Source organism: Galeopterus variegatus, unplaced genomic scaffold, assembly GCF_000696425.1.
Source record: "Galeopterus variegatus unplaced genomic scaffold, G_variegatus-3.0.2 Scaffold1318, whole genome shotgun sequence".
NCBI lineage: Eukaryota > Metazoa > Chordata > Mammalia > Dermoptera > Cynocephalidae > Galeopterus > Galeopterus variegatus.
Genome location: NW_007727429.1, coordinates 167,336 through 185,899, shown reverse-complemented (window position 1 = coordinate 185,899; position 18,564 = coordinate 167,336). Strand labels below are relative to the sequence as shown.

The window sequence follows — 18,564 nt, the reverse complement described above, 5'->3', positions numbered from 1 at the left end:
AATAATACAAGTTTGGATTTAATTTAAGGTAAAACCTTACCCCACCTTCTCTAGCCTGTGGAAAGCAGGCTGCCTGCTTTGAAAGAACAGGTGTGGTCGGGGTCTTCCCACATGCCTTGTCTGCTCTCTGCTAGATGCAGTTTCTGACTTCTACAAGGTGGGGGGTGAAGAGAGGAGACACATGAATTTTTTATTCGATTGATTGTAAGCCACCCTCATAGCAGCTGGACAGCCATAGCCTATGAGATTCCTCAGATGAGTTGTCCACTGCGCCCCCAAACTCCATAGGTTTCATGTCTGACAGTTGAGGCGAAGTCCCTTTCTGTGGTCTTGAGATGAAGGGCAAACAGCCCCAGCCACCCCATGGGGCAGTGGGGGATTTGCAGCTCACAGGGAGCAAAAGGGCCCCCTTCACATGTCTTAACCTCTGAGCTGGAATATTGAGACCATTCCACGCTCTTAATATGGGTGAGAGGTTCAAAAGAGTCATGTGACCAGTTTTCAGATAAGTGCTTTAAAATTGTGCATCTCATTATAGAAAATGTTTTTTTATTCTTTGTTCATCAGTTTAAACTTCTGATTTAACATCTATTACAAATGTGTGTGTGATTATAATAAAGAGAATTTTAGTGTAAAGAGAAATTGGCAGGACTATACTAGATAGTAAAGTTAGGTTACTTGGGAGAGGGAAGATATGAGTTTAAGAGATGAGGAAATGGGAGAAAGAGAGACATACCAAAAAAGAAAAAGAAAAAGGACTANCTTATTGAAATGAGAAGCCAGGGGGAATATAAGTACAAAGTCAACATCTCTGTTTTGCTGACGTTGAGCCCAACCAGCCTCTACTTGGTGTGTCATAGTACCATACTATTCAAATTATTGGAAGTTAGGAAACCTGAGGTCTACTTCAATTCCTGTTATTAATACACGGGGCAAATTCGAGCCGGCCGTGTAACCTTCCTCGGCCTTACTTTCCTCGTATGCTTGTAGAAGAACAGGATGATTGCTAAAGTTACTTCCTGCTCAGTGTTAGTGATTCTCCAACCCACGCATATGGAAAACTTGGAGAGTTTGTTAAAATACAGATTTACTGGGTTTCACCCCTAGAAATTCTGATTCAGTTGTAAATATCAGTTCATGCACTTGTAGGATGTGTATTAATTTCAAGGGTGGCATGTCTTACTTTTTTTAGCATAGTTATGATAAATTTCCCCAAGCATATTTACTTCCTCCTTAGAGAATGTGAACTGCAAGAGTTCTGGTTCCCAGAAGCCCACAGGTGTGTAGAAAGTGCTGCTAGGAAACCTCTGAGACTTCCACATCTGGGAGTAGTGTCCTCTTGAGATGCCACCAGCCCTGTTGTCTCTTAGCAGTCTCTATCACCCAAATAAGCTTTCCCAGCGTGTACTACCTAAAATCACAGCTAGCTGTGGAGACGATTCTGGGGGCAAATTGGTCTCGAGGGGAAGCGTGAGCTAGGGCTCTGGGAAATGGGTCTCTTCTCCTGTGTTTGTGGGTGAAAGCATCTAAGAGAGAGGTCCTGGGAAATTGTCTGCATAAAAGGATCACAGTTAGGGATGGATCATAAACTGTTAATCCCAAGAGGAACTGCTACTAAAAATAAAACAGGCATGTGGTGGGATAGGGGAGTTACCTAAAAATGAGGTTGAGAACAGGTCTTCCAGTGATCACAACATCTTGGATACTGAAAGTGTCTGTTCATTAAGACAAGATTGGTGTCACGGGTGATGGGGTGCCACAGTTTAGTGCTTTAACTTCTTGGACCCTCACTTTCCACGTTCTGAAAATAGATACTGTCAAAATGAAACAAAACAGGAAGTACCTTCCATTTCTTCACAGAATTATTGTCAGATCAGATAAAATGTTGAATAGAAAATTATTTGCAGATTGCTAAGTGTTTTAAAATAAATTTTTCCTATGAATTCTTCTCAGGTACTTCATTGGCTTCTTAGATAACACTATAATAATATTCGTATTTATTTATTATTAAACATAAAATTGCCAGATATCCATTCTTTTTGTAAGTGTTCATGATGATAGAATTTGTTTTGTCATAATGTTTCATCACTTGTCCATCTACTTCCAAAGTAAATCTCAAATTGTAAAAAGACTAAGACTTTTTAAATTTGAGAATAAATAATTGTATTTATTCTCAAGTAGATTTGCTACTTTTTGTTATATCTGCAATACATTTAAACATTTAAAACTCAGAGTAGTTGCCCCATGTTTCCAGACACTGCTCCTATAGTCATATCAGGCATTGCAAAATGCATTCATTAAAGATTTTATACTAGCCTCTGTTTTGGATTATATAGATCAGAGTTCTTCTGAGAAAATAATTAAGCATGGGCATTCTGGCTTTTTATGCCCTGCCCTCCCATCCCACCCCAACCATAAATTATAAAGCCAAAATCAGATCTGTGTTTGGGTTGGTACTTCACTGCTATTTCAAACCAGATCCATTGCTTCTCTAATGAAAGGCGCCTTTTCTTGGAATTTGGCTGCTGTCTACACCCTGAGTCACCCTCTATAGCGTATTATCCCACATAGTGTGTGTGTCTTCAATCACCATTAACCATAGCCGTCCTCTCACTAGATGCACGGACACAAACCATGGTTTCTCATCCTGCGGAGCTCCCAAGGGTGGGGCTTTCCCTGTAACAAATTCTCCAACTTGGCAAAATGATTATTATTGTCTTCTTGACATAATCAGACAGAAGCACTGGAGAAATGTGCAGCACTGAGTTTTCATCTTTTCTGTTACTAACAGTTTGAGGAAATAAGGGTCTTCCAATGAAAGGCATTCCTGTACACCATACTTGCAAGTCACTATTTTCATTTAACATTTAAGTAGTAGGGGGAAAAGAAGAGCCACCTTTATCCTTTAAAGTTTACTGCAGTGTAACTATTCCAGAGGCACATGAACTATCTTACCTTTGATCATGTTGATAATCCAAAGACTCTTTCTATTTGGGGTTACTATGGTTACAGCTGCATGGGTGATGTGTGAGCTGCACTGCTGTTTTGATAAAAATAGGTATTAACTACCAGTCATAGTGCTTCTCATTTTACAGTAGTTCTTGCAGAAGCACAGTATTTTTTTTTTAAAGGGAAAGGAGAGAAAAAAAAAATGCCTTTCCAAAGCAGCATGGGGGAACATCTGCATAAATAATGGTGATTGGTCATGTGTATAAAAATATTTTTAATTAAATTCTTTTTAATTAAACAAGCATTTTGCTGAATCCTTCTCTGTATTTGCACCAAGCTTAGCCTTGAGGAAGATAGCTGATTAAGAGACCCAAGAACCTATAATTAAAAACAGAACTGTTATTTTTGGAGAAAAGCCTCTTCTTTAGTAAGGGTGATTTCATTGGGCTGTCTCTCATATTTTTTCATTTGTCATTGAACACCCTGGTTATATCTTGATTTTTTTTTTTAACAAAGGAGAAATGACTATTAACATTGGCATAGTCAGAAGAGTTTTTATTTTTTAGTTTTATTTTTCTTCCATCTCTTTGATCATGCTTTCTGTTCACTGTTGTATTTCAATAGTTAATTGTGATCTTTATTTATTTCTTTTGTTTTGATTGTGTCATCTTTTTAAAGTTATATATATTGTTCTTTTCCCCTCCTGGCCCTTTCTGCCTCTGTAATTCAGGGTTTCAGACTGCACTACCTTTGTGGTTTCTCATCACTGGTGTTATCAACATACTACACAAGAATTCAAGAGAAAGCTGAATATCTTTCTATTCACAGACCAAAGGAAAAAAAAGATGTAATTGACAAATGAATTCCTTCAGTGCCAGGGCTGGCTTAGGGAACAAACACAACATTCATTTAATACCTAAGTGGCGTAGGAAGAGATCAAAATGGTGTTATGCCCATATTCTAACAAAAAGAAAAAAAACTCACATACAGTGTAAAGTTCATGTCCCTGAGTTATTTGCTCAGTCACCTATAAGGAAACTAGGGTGACTCTTCTTTTAGTATCTAATATTTGGTAGAGAAATAATTCATTGACATGGGAAAACAGGGGCAGTGAGGGAATACTCTCATGCTTTCATTGAATTCCACATGGAAATAATTGCACCTTCAAGGAAGTCAGATGACAATAGACCAGAGCACTTCTCACTGAAGCCTTCGGGTTTCTAGACACTGCACAAAGACCAGCCGTTTTCACCATGTAGCCTGTGTTTCAGACCTGCACACCGTGCCAGGTAACAGTCCTCCACTGTGTTTTCTGTGTCTATCCAATTCCATGTATTCCACACTGGGATAGCATCAGTCTAAAAGCCTGTACATAAACCTGGGTCTATAAACCCACATTCTGTTCTTGAGCAAATTTACTCAGAAATAAAAATAACAGCTTGGATATATACTATGTGCCTTTTTCAAAGAACTCAAACAGCTTCCACACGCAGTATTTCAGTTATTTTCATATTGTTTTCTCAGTAGAGAAGTTCCATTTCCTAAGTGAAATAATGAAGGTACGAAAAAATTTTAGGGCTGCCTCAAGATTTCATGGCAAGTGGATAGAAGATAGATAGAAAAGCCAGGACATGAGCTAACTTGCAGCCAACTCTAAAATCAGTAATGTTATTATTCTACCCACCGAAGTAACAGTTGCACTTGAGTCTATATGTAGAAGCAACTCAAAGCCACTGATTGGCAGCAAATTAGAAGTTCCATCTGAATTTGTCTACCTGGAGAGTATGCATCTAGTGATAACAGCCATTAACTAAGTGTGAAGAAATCTATCATCTAATTTCATCATCTCCACAGCGGGTCGATTATCTCCATTCCAAGAAACAGAAGTTCTAAATATGTATGTGGTTTATCTAAGTTTACAAGGCTCATAAGTGGTAGAGATGGGAAACCATGCATATCCAATATTCTTTGTCCTGCACCACTGCTGTTTCTCAAAATAGAAAAGGGATGTGCCAATCAAGCTTTGGATGAAAATGAAATCCAATAGTCAAGAGTCAAGTTCTCGTTGTATTATTGATTTTATCTAACAAAGATTTATTCAGCACCTGCTCTATAGTAGGCACCGTAGGAGTGACTGAGGGAGGGGATGATGAACCAGACACAGCTACTGCCCTCAAGAAGCTCCCAGTTTAAAAGGGGATGTGGTACAACGACTGTCAGTTTAAAAGATGAAACAGAGGTAGTCTAGGCAGCTTCGTAAACACAGAGGAGGGGCCATGGACTCCTGTACCACTCTGGTAAGGGAAGGCTTAAACACTCCTGCACCTCAAGACAATATTTTGCCTAATTGAAGATTACATGACAGGTGGAAAAACCATGAATGGTGTTTCTCTCCTGTATGAGCTGGGCCTTTGAATAGGGAATTTTTATTCCCATCCAGGGCCATGGACACCGTGACCTGCTCAACATGAGCTCAGACACTCCTGTCTTGATAACCTTGAGGGTCAGGGTTAAAGCAAGGGCGTACACACTTGATATTATGACAGCTCTCCCCTCGGTCATGCAGACTAGAGTAGAACTCATGGTCACTTGCCTTGGCACTATCTGCCCACTACACTTGCTGCTCTGCAACCCTGCAAAGCCCACCCCTGACCCCAGCCCTGCCCCAGGGCTCCATCAGCACACATTCCACATCTGGAGTCCACAGTCTGGAGCTTGGAGTCTGAAAACTGCAGAATTTTAGGTGAGGAAGGAGCTTAAAGACAGTTTTGTCCAACCTCCTCATTTGTAGATGAGGTCCCTAAGACAGAAAGAGAAAGTAAATGTACACAGAATAGGAACTAAGTGCTCTTTCCAAATGCAGAAATTCAAGGGGTAATGTGTGAAAAAGGAAGGAGCACAGAGAAGAGTTTTGATTACTTCTCTGCTTGATAATATTTTTATTTTTCTCTCTTGAAGTCATTTTTGAGTATCAAAGGGAAAACAAACAAGTAGAAGGTGTCATGTCACTTTGGAATGGACAGACCCACTGTGGTTTTGATGACATGAACAATAAAGAATAGTAACCACCATTGATTATGAACTTACAATATGCCAGACACTGTGCATAAATGGTTCCACTTCATAGTTCTCCAGAAACCTATGAGGGCGGAAATATTTTATCCCCATCTACCAACGAAGCTCACTTGAAGCTTAGTGAGGTTAAGTAACTGGCTCAAGATCACCAAGTTCATTTGCATCACAGCCAGGATCTGAACACAGGTTGGTTTGACGTCAGAGTCAAGTTTCTATGCACTATTCTCTACTTTAGGACAGAGTTGTAAATAGCAAGGTCTTGGCACAAAGGTCTTGCTTCAGAAGTTGAAAGCCCAGTTATGGAAAGCCAGCTCCACAGAACAGAATTGGAGACAATAATAGATGACAACCAACGATATAAATGCTTCAGGATGTTGAAAGTGGATAAAGCAAGACTCCAGGTGTTCTGAAGATGAGATTTCAAGAACACACTGAAAAACCATTTGAAGCAATTCAACATCTCCGTGGACAGGTGGGAAACAGCTGTGGCTGACAGACCTCTCTGGCTTGCTGCTTTGGGGAACAGAAGGGCTATGTTTAAATGAAAGCAGTTCGTTCTCAGCAATGCTCATAGACAGACCTGCAGAACGGAAGTTTTGGAAGTCAGTGTCCAGCCATATATTTCATTTATGGGTTGAAGAAGATGTCACACATTTGGGACAAATTGGATTCAGAAGTTTCTTAGAAAATATTTCTTTGCTGTCTGGCTCTTTGTAGAGCTCAGCTTGGCTGATGAGATAAAAAATAACACAGGGGAGTAAGGCAAATAGGAAGTAAAATGTAAGTACGCACTCCTCACGTCACGTAGGTGCAAGAGCAGCACTTGTACAACCCTAAAAGTGAATACCTCCTCAAGGGTAAAGAGCCTAGGGTGGCAGAGCACCCAGTACTTGCAGACTGAGACTGGGTCCTCTGCAAAGACCTGAGAGGTCCCTTGGGTCAGGATTGCTTGCAAAGCAGCATTCCTCCTTCTAGCACATGGTCAGGAAAGGACAGCGGTTGACCTTTTACCTAAACAGATGAGAAACCTTGTGTTGCTCAATTTATTATTTCTACTAAAATGGAGATAGCATTTTGCATCAAGTGCTGTCAGGTCAGTGAGAGGGCAAAAAAGTGGCTGATTACAATGGGGGAGTATAAGAGGGGCAGGAGCAGCTCTGATTCTCAAGGAGTTAACCACATGGGGTGTGACCTTCAGAGATTCATTCATTCATTCAATAAATAGATTTAATTGTTCACTGCTTGCCAAAAACTATCAAAGGCATTGGAAAATACATAAATAAATAAAGTGATACCACTGACATCCAACTTTTTGTCCAAGAGGACTAAATCAAAGAAAAGTTAAAGTACTTGTAGGCTATTTTGGGGGGAGTGGGTGGGGGATGTTTTCAAAAATGCTGCTTTTACATGAGAAAATGCATTTATCTGCAACTGAACTTCTGCATTCTTATATTATTTTCCAGTCCAGAATGGATTACTGTAGAGGGCTAAAATTTCAGAAATGACAAAGCCAGCAAAGCCAGTTCATGCTGCAGTATCTGATGTAGGTAGCACCTCTGGAACTGGTTTCTTTTTCTCTCCCTGCCTGACCTTGTAAACTATTGAATTGCAAAGTGTGGCTTGCCTCTTAATATAATATTTTCTAAAGGCAGAGGTTTTTCCATTGCAAATAAGATAAATCACAAGTTTTTTTAAACACAAACAAAAAGCTTCTTGGTGATGCCATTTATCGAGGCAGGTAATTCAAGAGCAAGAGCAGCAAGTTTACTGAGGCTTGTTAGTGGGTGGTGACTCTGTAGAGTATCAACACAGGTGCTTAAGTGTTTGTCAGGTCAAACAGCTCCAGGTAGAGTTGTCTTGGCAGTGGCTGCATATGGGAGTCTGCAGCTGAGGAAGAACAAGGGTTGGGCTAGAGACTGGCATTACTGGGTGGGATGAGCTTGCTCAGGGAGAGTATGTGGAGTGGGAAGGGAGCCAGGGATGTCCTCCCAGGAAGCATGTGTGTTAAAGGGACAGGTTTACAAAGAAGAGAGAGAGATGCCAGAGGGGTTGAAGGAAAACCTTGAGAGGCTACTCTTTCCCAAACAAAGGAGGAGAGCACTTGGAGAGACAGGACGGTCCATGGCATGTGTCACATGGAGGGAGGCATCCAACAGTCTAGAAGCCCACGGAGAAGTCTTGAGGAGTGCCAGATCCTCTCCTGCAGCACCAGGGCCTTGGAAAAGACTCTGAGTCCCATGCTCTATGTTCTTGTTTAGTTTTGCCAATTTCATATATGACTTTCTGTCCTTTCCGATAATAAAAATAACGTACATTTATTGTAGAAAATTTGGAAAATACAAAAAGTTCTAAGAAGAAAATAAAAATGGCCATTGTTTGCTTCTATCGTGAGAGCTGCCTCATGACTTTGGCTCACTCTCAGACTTGGCCTGCCCGGCCTGCTAACCTGCCGTCCCGGCTCAGACGACGTCATTCCTGTCTCAGCATCATTCCCCACAGAGGCTGTGCTCAGCAGAGCAGCCCAGACAGGATAAACACTGGAAGATAAAGTGATTTGATGAGCTATGAAACAATGCATTCTGAGAAAATGAGTGACCCACGGTGTGTAACGATGGCACCAAGCAGGACACACACACAGATGACCACAGCAGCATAGAGGATCCCACAGGCACACGTATTCGAAAACCCACAGCCTTCCCATTGTCCCAGGCTTTTCCTTGCTAAGGACAATGTAAAACACAGATTTGTTTAAATGACTTCTTTTTTGCCAGGGGTGGGGTGGGGGCAGGGAGAGCTGTGCTATAGCTGAGAATAAAGGTCATCCTAGCCACATCCCCTTTCAGTTACACCTGCATTGAAAAGTCAGATGTCTGGGAGCTTAGTCTGCCTGTCATTTTTGTATTTTCCATTGTGAGAGGAGATCAGGATATCTTAGTTTGCTAAGGCTGCCATACTAAATTACCACCAACATAGTGGCTTAAGACAACACAAATTCAGTGTCTCACAGTTCTGCAGGTCAGAAGTCCAGATTGGGCCAAATGGGTTCTTTAGTCTGAGTCTCACAAGACCAAAATCAAGGTGTTGGCTGGCTGGGCTCTTAGGAAACTCTAGGGAGAATCTGCTTTCAAGCTCATTCACACTGTTGAGAGAAAGTAGTTCCTTGAGGTTGTAGGACTGAGGTCCCTGCTGCATGAAAGTTGGGGTCACCCTTGGCTCCTAGAGGCCTCTCTCTCTCTGGCTGCTGCCAATGAGTCCCAACACCTCAGAGTCAGCAATGGTGCTGAGTCCTTCTCACATCTGGAATCTTCCCACCTTTCCCTTTTTTCACATCTCTTGAGCTGCATCTCACTGACGCCAGCCTAAGAAATTTCTCTGCTGTAAGAGGTCATGTGATTAGGTCGGACCCACTCAGACAGCCTAACATAACATTTTAAGGTCCATAACCCTAACTACATTTGCCAAGTCCCTGTGCCATGTAAGGTAACATATTCATATGTTCCAGGGATTAGTGCATGGGCATCCTGGGACAGGGGGGACATGATTCAGCCTACCACGCAGGATGACGACGGGGGTGAGTAGATTCAGGCCATGTCCCCCCCGCTCCTGCCTGTTCTTGCCTTCCTCTCACCCAGGCCCAGTGCTGACTCTTCTCTATCACACTTCTTTGCCCTTGGCAGCTTTGCTAATCTGTTTCAGGAATATTCACCCTCTGTTCTGAAATAGTTCTGTAATCTCCCTCAGGGTTTGATCCACACATTGGGAAATAATGGTATAAGACATCTGCTTGTTTCATATCTTTTTGTAGCAAGAGAAAAGGTTGATTGTGAAGCCCCTTATTTTATGTGTACCATGATCAGGACCAACGCAATTATCTTTTTGACTTGTGTCAACAAGCGTTGATCTCTAGGTGGCCCATCCTAACTTTTGCTGCTTTTTGGCTCCAGTGAGGTTTTCTTTAAGATTATTTCATGATATGTAGGTAAATTCTTGCCCACCGTTTTCATTTCTAAAATGGTGAGATGCTGAAGTGAGCATCCTGATTGCAGAATGCCTGCAGGACAGAGTGAGTTGTCTTTGCTCAGACACCGGGCATACTGCACAGATTCCCCATTAAACTGCACCATGGCTCATTAAACCCCATTGGGGAGAAAATTAGGCCTTTGTTAAATGTTTATGTTCTTTGCCAATGTTAAATTTGGAATATTCCTGTTGTAGGTACCTTTGGGAAAAATTTTAAAGCAGTAGCTAAAGTGCCAACAGATTTTGGTCCATAAGTTCTCAGGTATGAGACTTAAAACATTGCCCGCCTGGATTTATTTTCAGGTTTCTTCCTTTCCAGTTTTTACATATCTTATCTTTCTTTTCTTAATAACAAACCTCATGACCTTCTGATTACCTTTTCCTACTCTCAGTGACTGCTACGGACTATATTTCTGCTAGAGTTTTTAAGCAAAAGAGGAAGTAGATTATTCTCGAACACCATTCAGCCGTGTTTGGCATCAAGGAAAGGATGTGTGATTGTCAGTGTTTTTATTATGCACCTCTATATTGAAGAAACCATCTCTGCCCCAAAAGCACTTACATTTCAAAAGAAGGGCTTCAACAAATACAAATACCAATGACAGAAATGTGATTCTAGAAGAGTGCTAGTGGAGTTAATAATGTAAAAAGAATAATTTTCCTCATTTAAGAGTTATTGAAATCCTCTACATGTATGCCAACAGAATCAGCTGGTTATTGTGTGATGAAAGAATCTTTCTCTATGGAACCCTTCTTAACAGGGGTCTAACAAGACGAGCTGCACAGAAAATGATTTGAGGGACTATTTTTTCATTTCTGTTAAGGACAGTATTTCCCATTCTTGACGAATGGGAAATAAGTTAATTCACTACATAAAACGAATGCCTTAGGATGGTGGTTCTCAACCTTTTTGATATTGCAAACCTTTATAACTTGTCAAAATTAGGAAGGGCATCAAAGAATTTTTGTTTTTGTGTGTTCTATCTGGTACTATTTACTATCTTGGAAATTAAAATAAATCTTAAAACATATCACAAACCATTTACATGTTAATATAAATAACATATTTTTATGAGAAATAAATTTATTTTTCAAAACAAAAAATTAGTGAAAAGAGTTGCATTGTTTTACATTTTTGCAAAGCTCTTTAATGTGTGGTGCAATAGAAGACAGCTGGATTCTCACCTCTGTTTCTGCATTCGATCTGTTGTGCTAATACACATCATGCAGCCTCTGGAACAGTCTATGTGCACACATGAAAGAATGAGACTGAAAAAAACAAGTAACACTGTCATATTATTGTGAAAAAAGTTTTGACCTTGAGGATCTTCCCGGGTGGGACTCAGGAACCCCTGGGTCTCTGGGTGCACTTTGAAGCCATTGCCTTGGGGCATTAGAGGTTTCTTCTCCCCAGGATCCCTGGTTGAGCAGGGCTGCAATAGTGTGCTTGCATACAATATTTTTCTCCACTACTAACTCACTACCCAAATGATATATCACATTGATGGTCATGATAAAATTGCAATATTTTAGGGCTAAATCATTCCTGATGTTTCATGTAAGTTCTAGTTTAGAATGACCTCATGAAGTGTCATCTTTCCAAACCTGGCATTGTGTCTCTGACCTAGTTAAGAAGGGTTGGGTTTTCTAGTTGTATTCTAGGATTATGATCGGCAGAACTTGACTGGCAAATCCAATCCATGCACTGATTCTGGTGCCAAATCTTCACTGAGAAGGTATAGGCTCAAAATAATTTTAATATTCCTGTTGGTACCTGGATACCACATCTTTTTTGGAAGCCTCTCCTTAAAATCTCACTATGTGCAAAAGTTTAGGAAAGTGGGAAAAGTTACAGGAGACTTTCCTCCTTCATCCTCCCCTGAGAAAAAAGAAAATACATTTTCACAATAATCAGTTTTGGAAATGGAAAAATGCTACCTCGTTTATGAGAACACCAAGGTTCTCCACCCATCAGGCCTTACAAAGATTTAGCTGCAGAAGCCTGAGACATTTTTGACTCTCCGTGTGTCATGGACAAGTACCATACATACTGATTTGTGCAGAAAACCATACAGAGCACTCCCCAAGGAGAGCCAGCATTTTGACAAGGCTGAGTGACAAATTAGAACGACGGGGCAGGTACTAGTGTGTCTTGTCCATCGACCCAGGCAGATCTTCTGCTAGGTTGCTGAAAGCTGCCACATTAAAATATCATTTGAAATTTAAATTCCTTCTAAAACACTAAAAAATATGGGTCAGAGAGCTGCTAATGGAGATTTTAGGGAAGGGGCTGTCATTAAATCACTCTAAAGACTTAGAAGTTACTGAAAGGGTGTCAAGAACATGGTTAGTTGAAGAAAGGCAATTTAAAAAAATGCAAAACATCTTTTAAACGTCAACACATTGAGGTACTGCTGGGCTCAGGCAGTCATTATCTGTATTTGTATCTCCAGGTATGATTACTACCTTTGAGATGAGGAAAGATGAGTTCTGATGCTGTAATAGGGTTGTAGCAGGGGACATGACTCTTGGTATGACGAAGAAATTAATCAAAATATCATACTATTCCAGTGCTAGCATTTTTCTTTTGCAGACTGAGAATTATCCTATATTTGACCTTAGCAGTTTGTCATGAAACTTGAGTTCATTCCCCCCAGCAGAATGTTCTGCTCGTTTCCAACCGTCCTCTAGCCTCTGACTCCCGCGTTGCTCCCCTGACTCTCAGCAGATAATCTCACTTTCCTGAGAAGACACACTTCCCTTCTGCCCCTTGGTCGTTCTCTGCCTTCTCCAGACCTTGCTCCAGCAGTTTTCCCTTTTTTCTCTGTTTTCAACCTTCCTTTCTTCTGGCTTATTCTGCTCAACCTATAAATCAGGTACCTAAGAGAATGCTTCACTTGGCTTTCTACCCCATAGGCCGTGGTTTTTTCTCCTGCCTTATCTCCAGCTTGTCAGCGTGCAGTGCTCACCACCGACCCCTCACTCAGTCCCCCACAGCCCCTTGCTGTTAGATGCTCAAACTACTTTCTCAGAGAGCTCCAATGATTCAGCAGCATTTCTCAGTTATCACGCTCCTCCACTAACCTTACCGAGAGGTAGGGAGGGGGTGTGTGTGCATATCTGAGCATAAAATCATATGTGCTTATGTTCCTTATTATCAACTTGAAAGACAAAGTGGAATTTTTCTCTAGCTAAAAAGTCAGAGAGGAAGAATGTATGTAGAGGGGAAACTCCAAGCTACAGGTACAGCAGTAGAACCTGCCACTAAAAAGAATGATAAAGGCAAAAATGACCAAATTCCCTGATAAAATCAGGTTTAGCAGATCAGATTATGTCTTCTCCCCTTCCTATCCACATGGAGTCTAGAGCATTCTCCTGGTGCTGTCATGAGAAGCTCATCTAAATAGGCACTGCTTTTTAGCCCAGCCTCAGGCCAGAGTTGTCCTTACACACTTAGCAAGGTGTGGGCAGAGCTGGTGTGGGCATATCCATGGTTGTTCCAAGAGATTCTGTCCTGGGAAGGTGCCAAGTCTAGAGCATTCTCCTGGTGCTGTCATGAGAAGCTCATCTAAATAGGCACTGCTTTTTAGCCCAGCCTCAGGCCAGGGTTGTCCTTACACACTTAGCAAGGTGTAGGCAGAGCTGGTGTGGGCATATCCATGGTTGTTCCAAGAGATTCTGTCCTGGGAAGGTGCCACAGAGAGTCGTGGACATTGTGTGTAAGACTGAGCCCTTCCAGCAAGCTAATTACATTAGTTTTTAAAAGCTTCAAGCTCAGCGGCAGAGTGGATGGTTAGTTTCCTGACTCACCTATTTGGCTCATTTGTGGTCCTGGCAAAACACCCCTTCTTGTAGGACACACTCTTGGCTTTATTTTGAAGCTGTCGCATTTCTTCACTGGGTAGACAGGAATGTGCAAAGCAACAGCTTTCCCTCTGTGTGGGATATCATTTATGCAATGGAGTTCAGTCCTTTGTTCAAAATAAATCATGGGAATGTCAGAGCAGTTTCAAAGAAAACTGGATATTAGATAAAAAAAAGCCTTTCTTCTCAAAGGCTCAGAGCTCTCATTGGAAAGATGCAGAGCCCCTCTCCACAGAACAGAGTGGACTTCACTACTGCAGGAGTGGGGAAAGGAACCCAGGGCCTTATATCCCTAAACGTGAGCTTAGGAACCCTCCCTGGGAGTGGAGATGAGCAGCGTGTTATCTTCAGAGCTCAAAATTACAAACGGCTAACAGAAACTAAAGCAACAAGAGAGCTGCCATGATAGGATTTTCCAGTAAAGAATATCTTTACTTTGTTTCATAAGACCCTAGCAAAAGGAAAATGCTGTTAACTAAAACTCCCAGTTGAAACCTCTTTGTTTTGGTTAGATACAGGGTTTTGACTCTATCCAAGAAGGAGCAAGAGATTACTTAGCAGGAGAACTTGTTACCCTCATCCAACCACCACCTGCAAAAGCTAAGGTTGTGGCAAATGTTAACATTAGTAGAAAGTAGATCTCTGCCCTTTTACCTGCTATGATTAATAGGACCTATTCAGCTGCAATGATGAAATTGATCTATGCTTGGTAAAATGGGATCTGGCCAAATGTTATGCCAATTCATTTCTTTTATTATTTTTTTATTTTGTTGTTGTTGTTGTTGNACGGGCGCGACACTGAGGGTTGTGATCCGTTGCCGGACATGAAAAAAGACAAAAAAAAAAGACTGAGCCCTTCCAGCAAGCTAATTACATTAGTTTTTAAAAGCTTCAAGCTCAGCAGCAGAGTGGATGGTTAATTTCCTGACTCACCTATTTGACTCATTTGTGGTCCTGGCAAAACACCCCTTGTTGTAGGACACACTCTTGGCTTTATTTTGAAGCTGTTGCATTTCTTCACTGGGTAGATTTTCTTCACTGGGTAGACAGGAATGTGCAAAGCAACAGCTTTCCCTCTGTGTGGGATATCATTTATGCAATGGAGTTCAGTCCTTTGTTCAAAATAAATCATGGGAATGTCAGAGCAGTTTCAAAGAAAACTGGATATTAGATAAAAAAAGCCTTTCTTCTCAAAGGCTCAGAGCTCTCATTGGAAAGATGCAGAGCCCCTCTCCACAGAACAGAGCGGACTTCACTACTGCAGGAGTGGGGAAAGGAACCCAGGGCCTTATATCCCTAAACGTGAGCTTAGGAACCCTCCCTGGGAGTGGAGATGAGCAGTGTGTTATCTTCAGAGCTCAAAATTACAAACGGCTAACAGAGACTAAAGCAACAAGAGAGCTGCCATGATAGGATTTTCCAGTGAAGAATATCTTTACTTTGTTTCATAAGACCCTAGCAAAAGGAAAATGCTGTTAACTAAAACTCCCAGTTGAAACCTCTTTGTTTTGGTTAGATACAGGGTTTTGACTCTATCCAAGAAGGAGCAAGAGATTACTTAGCAGGAGAACTTGTTACCCTCATCCAACCACCACCTGCAAAAGCTAAGGTTGTGGCAAATGTTAACATTAGTAGAAAGTAGATCTCTGCCCTTTTACCTGCTGTGATTAATAGGACCTATTCAGCTGCAATGATGAAATTGATCTATGCTTGGTAAAATGGGATCTGGCCAAATGTTATGCCAATTCATTTCTTTTATTATTTTTTTATTTTGTTGTTGTTGTTGTTGCTGTTGAATTCTTGCAGTAGCTTCTTTTAAAAAATTTTTTTTAATTGACAAATAAAAATTGCATTTGTTTATGGTGTACAAAATGATGTTTTGAAATATGTATACATGTGGAACAGTAAAATCAAGCTAATTAACATATGCATTACTTCACATGCTTATGATTTATTTGTAGTAAGAACACTTAAAATCTACAGTTTTAGCAATGTTCATTGTTATTAAATATGGTCATCATGTTGTACAATGCATCAAAATCCAGAGTCATTCTTTGCTATCTCTCAAGCACCAAGACCCACCAATTCTTCATTCCAAATATCTTGGGGGTGTTGTCTCCTCTGCTGTCTCTTTGCCAACATTACGTCTCATTCATTCACTCATTAAAGGATCACTATGCCATAGCACTGCACTAAGAGGTAGTGACACCCAGCGAGGATGAGAACCAGTAAAAGTCAAGTACAAAGCACTGTGGTCACTAGCCTGTCAGAACCCAGGGCGGTGGATCTGCAGGGTGGAGCAGGACGTGCAGGAGCTTGGGGACCTGAATCCAGGCCTTCTCCTGTCCTAGTGCACCTCATCTCTTCCTAAAACTTTTGGGAAAGCCTCCACACACATGTCCATTCTGCCCTCTGTGCTACTGCCTGGGCTTTATTTCCAAAGTTCAAAGCAGATTGTGTCATCCCCCTTATTAAAACTCTTCCATGACTCCCTACTTTGGCGAGAAAAGCTCCAAACTTCTCTATCCTACTTATGAAAGCTTCCAACTCAACTTGCCTTTCTTGCTGGTTTTCTCCATAGCACTCTTTTATATAACATAATCACTAACCTCACAGTCCACAAAACAGCAAAAGGAAAGAACAGAAATGAAAATACCCAGCCTGCCTTAAAAATTTATCATCAGTGCCATTTTTAACTACCCTCTTTTTCCCTTGGCAATCAATTCAATGGATCATTTTCCTAATGATGGCTGTTCACATTCTGCATAACTGTTTCAAATACCAAGACACTGAATAGTTTTGATGAACACAGATAATCGGTGTGTGATTATTTGCTGTCCTGATGTACCCACAGAGGCTCAACACAAGTGCATGGCATATAGTAACCAGGCAGCAGGTACCAGAAATGAGTCCTCGGGTCCTGCTCTTGAGAACAATGAGTCCATCTTTACAGATGAGTGTGATCTCGGGAGGGACTGAGAGCCAGGTGCTGAGCACCCCTCCCTTCACAGGAGTAAGCCACTGCAACAACATTCATCTGTTCATTCATCCACTTAGTCATTTATGCACCAAACAGTTATTGAGTGCTGGCCAAATACCATGTGTTACAAAGATGGGCCCTATCCCCAGGGAGCTCACAGTCCTTTCTGTGATAAGTTCTGGGATTTGATCCGTATGCTGGGATCATAAAGGAGTGAGCCAGGTTTTTGCTGACGAAGTCGAGGGATTTGGAAAGGGACACTGGAGAGGTTCTTAATGAATGAATAAAGAAGTCTTTGGTAGCAAGAAGTGTGTGTGTGTGTGTGTGTGTGTGTGTGTGTGTGTTCACACATTTAAGGAATGGGGGTTGGTAGCAGGTGGATGAAAAGGAAATTGCTGCTGCCCTGGTAGAAGGAATCAAAATGCAAAGGCAGTTAAGAAACTGCATGGGGTGTCTGGGAAATGAGGGCAAGTTCAGTGTGGCTTGAGGTAAAGGGGTGCAGCAGGAGATGTTGCTGCAAGGTACACAGGGTGCAGATTATAGCAGACTTGTAGCAAGGAGCTCTCATTTTCTCTGTAAGCAGTGGGGAGCCCAGACAAATCTCTAAGCAGGGGAGGGACATGATCAGCTGTTTCTTGAATAAAGGTCTGGTGTCACTAGAGAGGATGGGTTTGAGGAGATCAGCATTTAATGACTGCTTTTTAGAGGTGACCACAACCCAGGAAAACTCCGTGGCTGTGTCCCAGCTAACGCTTCATATTTGTGTGTCTTCCTAGTGACCGTACTGGCCATTTTCCATGAACTGCACGTCGACCCCGACCTGTACACACTCTTGTTTGGAGAGAGCGTGTTGAATGATGCAGTGGCCATTGTCCTTACATAGTAAGTACCAGAACTCAGCCTTTGTGTTTTGAACCATGTGAAATATGCTTCCCCTGAGAGATAATTCCCGATGGATTTAATATTATCTCTTCTCTTATGTCATTGAGATACAGACGATTTCTAGCTTTTAAGGAATTATCACAGAAAATCTCCAATAATGGGCACAATTCATTAGGCACCTAATTTCTAATACTATTAATGAGTTTCACATTTCTAGCTTATTACAAGATTTTACCCAGAGGGTAACTTTCTTTTTCCTCAGTGCATATATGAGTATTTAGCTGATTCACTTAGAGTTCCTAAAATGCACATAAATGAGCTTTTTTCATTGCAAATCAATATCATTTAATTTTTTTTCCTTATACAAGTTGCTTTCCTGATAACGGACTAATAGAAACCCTTGTATTTATAGTGAGTTTGGCAGATTGGAGCTAGAACTTGAGGGTCAGAATACTCTTTATATTTCTCAATCCAAGGATAATGCTTTATAGAAATGCACACATCTTTAGATTATCACGGGACAAATGAAATTGATGGAGCTTCAGCCAAGAGCTCATGTGATTTCCCTCTGTGCTGGCAGGATTTTCTCTTTGGGACGAGGACCGGTGCTCTCTCCTCACCACTTCCTTAGACACACACCATTTATATTTAATAAATGTCACTGTGTTGGCTTCCACTGTGTCAGAGGTCTCTTCTTGGTTTTAGATTAAGACCAACATTTTGGGCAATGGTCAGATATCCCAAAGGGAAGTAGCTATTTGATAATTAAATGTGACAAAAGGATTCTATTCCAA

The 18,564-nt window shown here is 41.2% G+C and overlaps 1 protein-coding gene across 1 annotated transcript in view; it reads left to right on the top strand.

The window, feature by feature from the left end:
* Window positions 1–18,564, top strand: part of SLC9A9 (solute carrier family 9, subfamily A (NHE9, cation proton antiporter 9), member 9) — a 295,459-nt gene that overhangs the window by 173,148 nt on the left and 103,747 nt on the right. Inside the window, exon 6 of the mRNA XM_008576256.1 lies at window positions 17,665–17,770. Within this exon, the coding sequence (XP_008574478.1) occupies window positions 17,665–17,770 (106 nt within the window). The remainder of the gene's footprint in view (window positions 1–17,664; window positions 17,771–18,564) is intronic.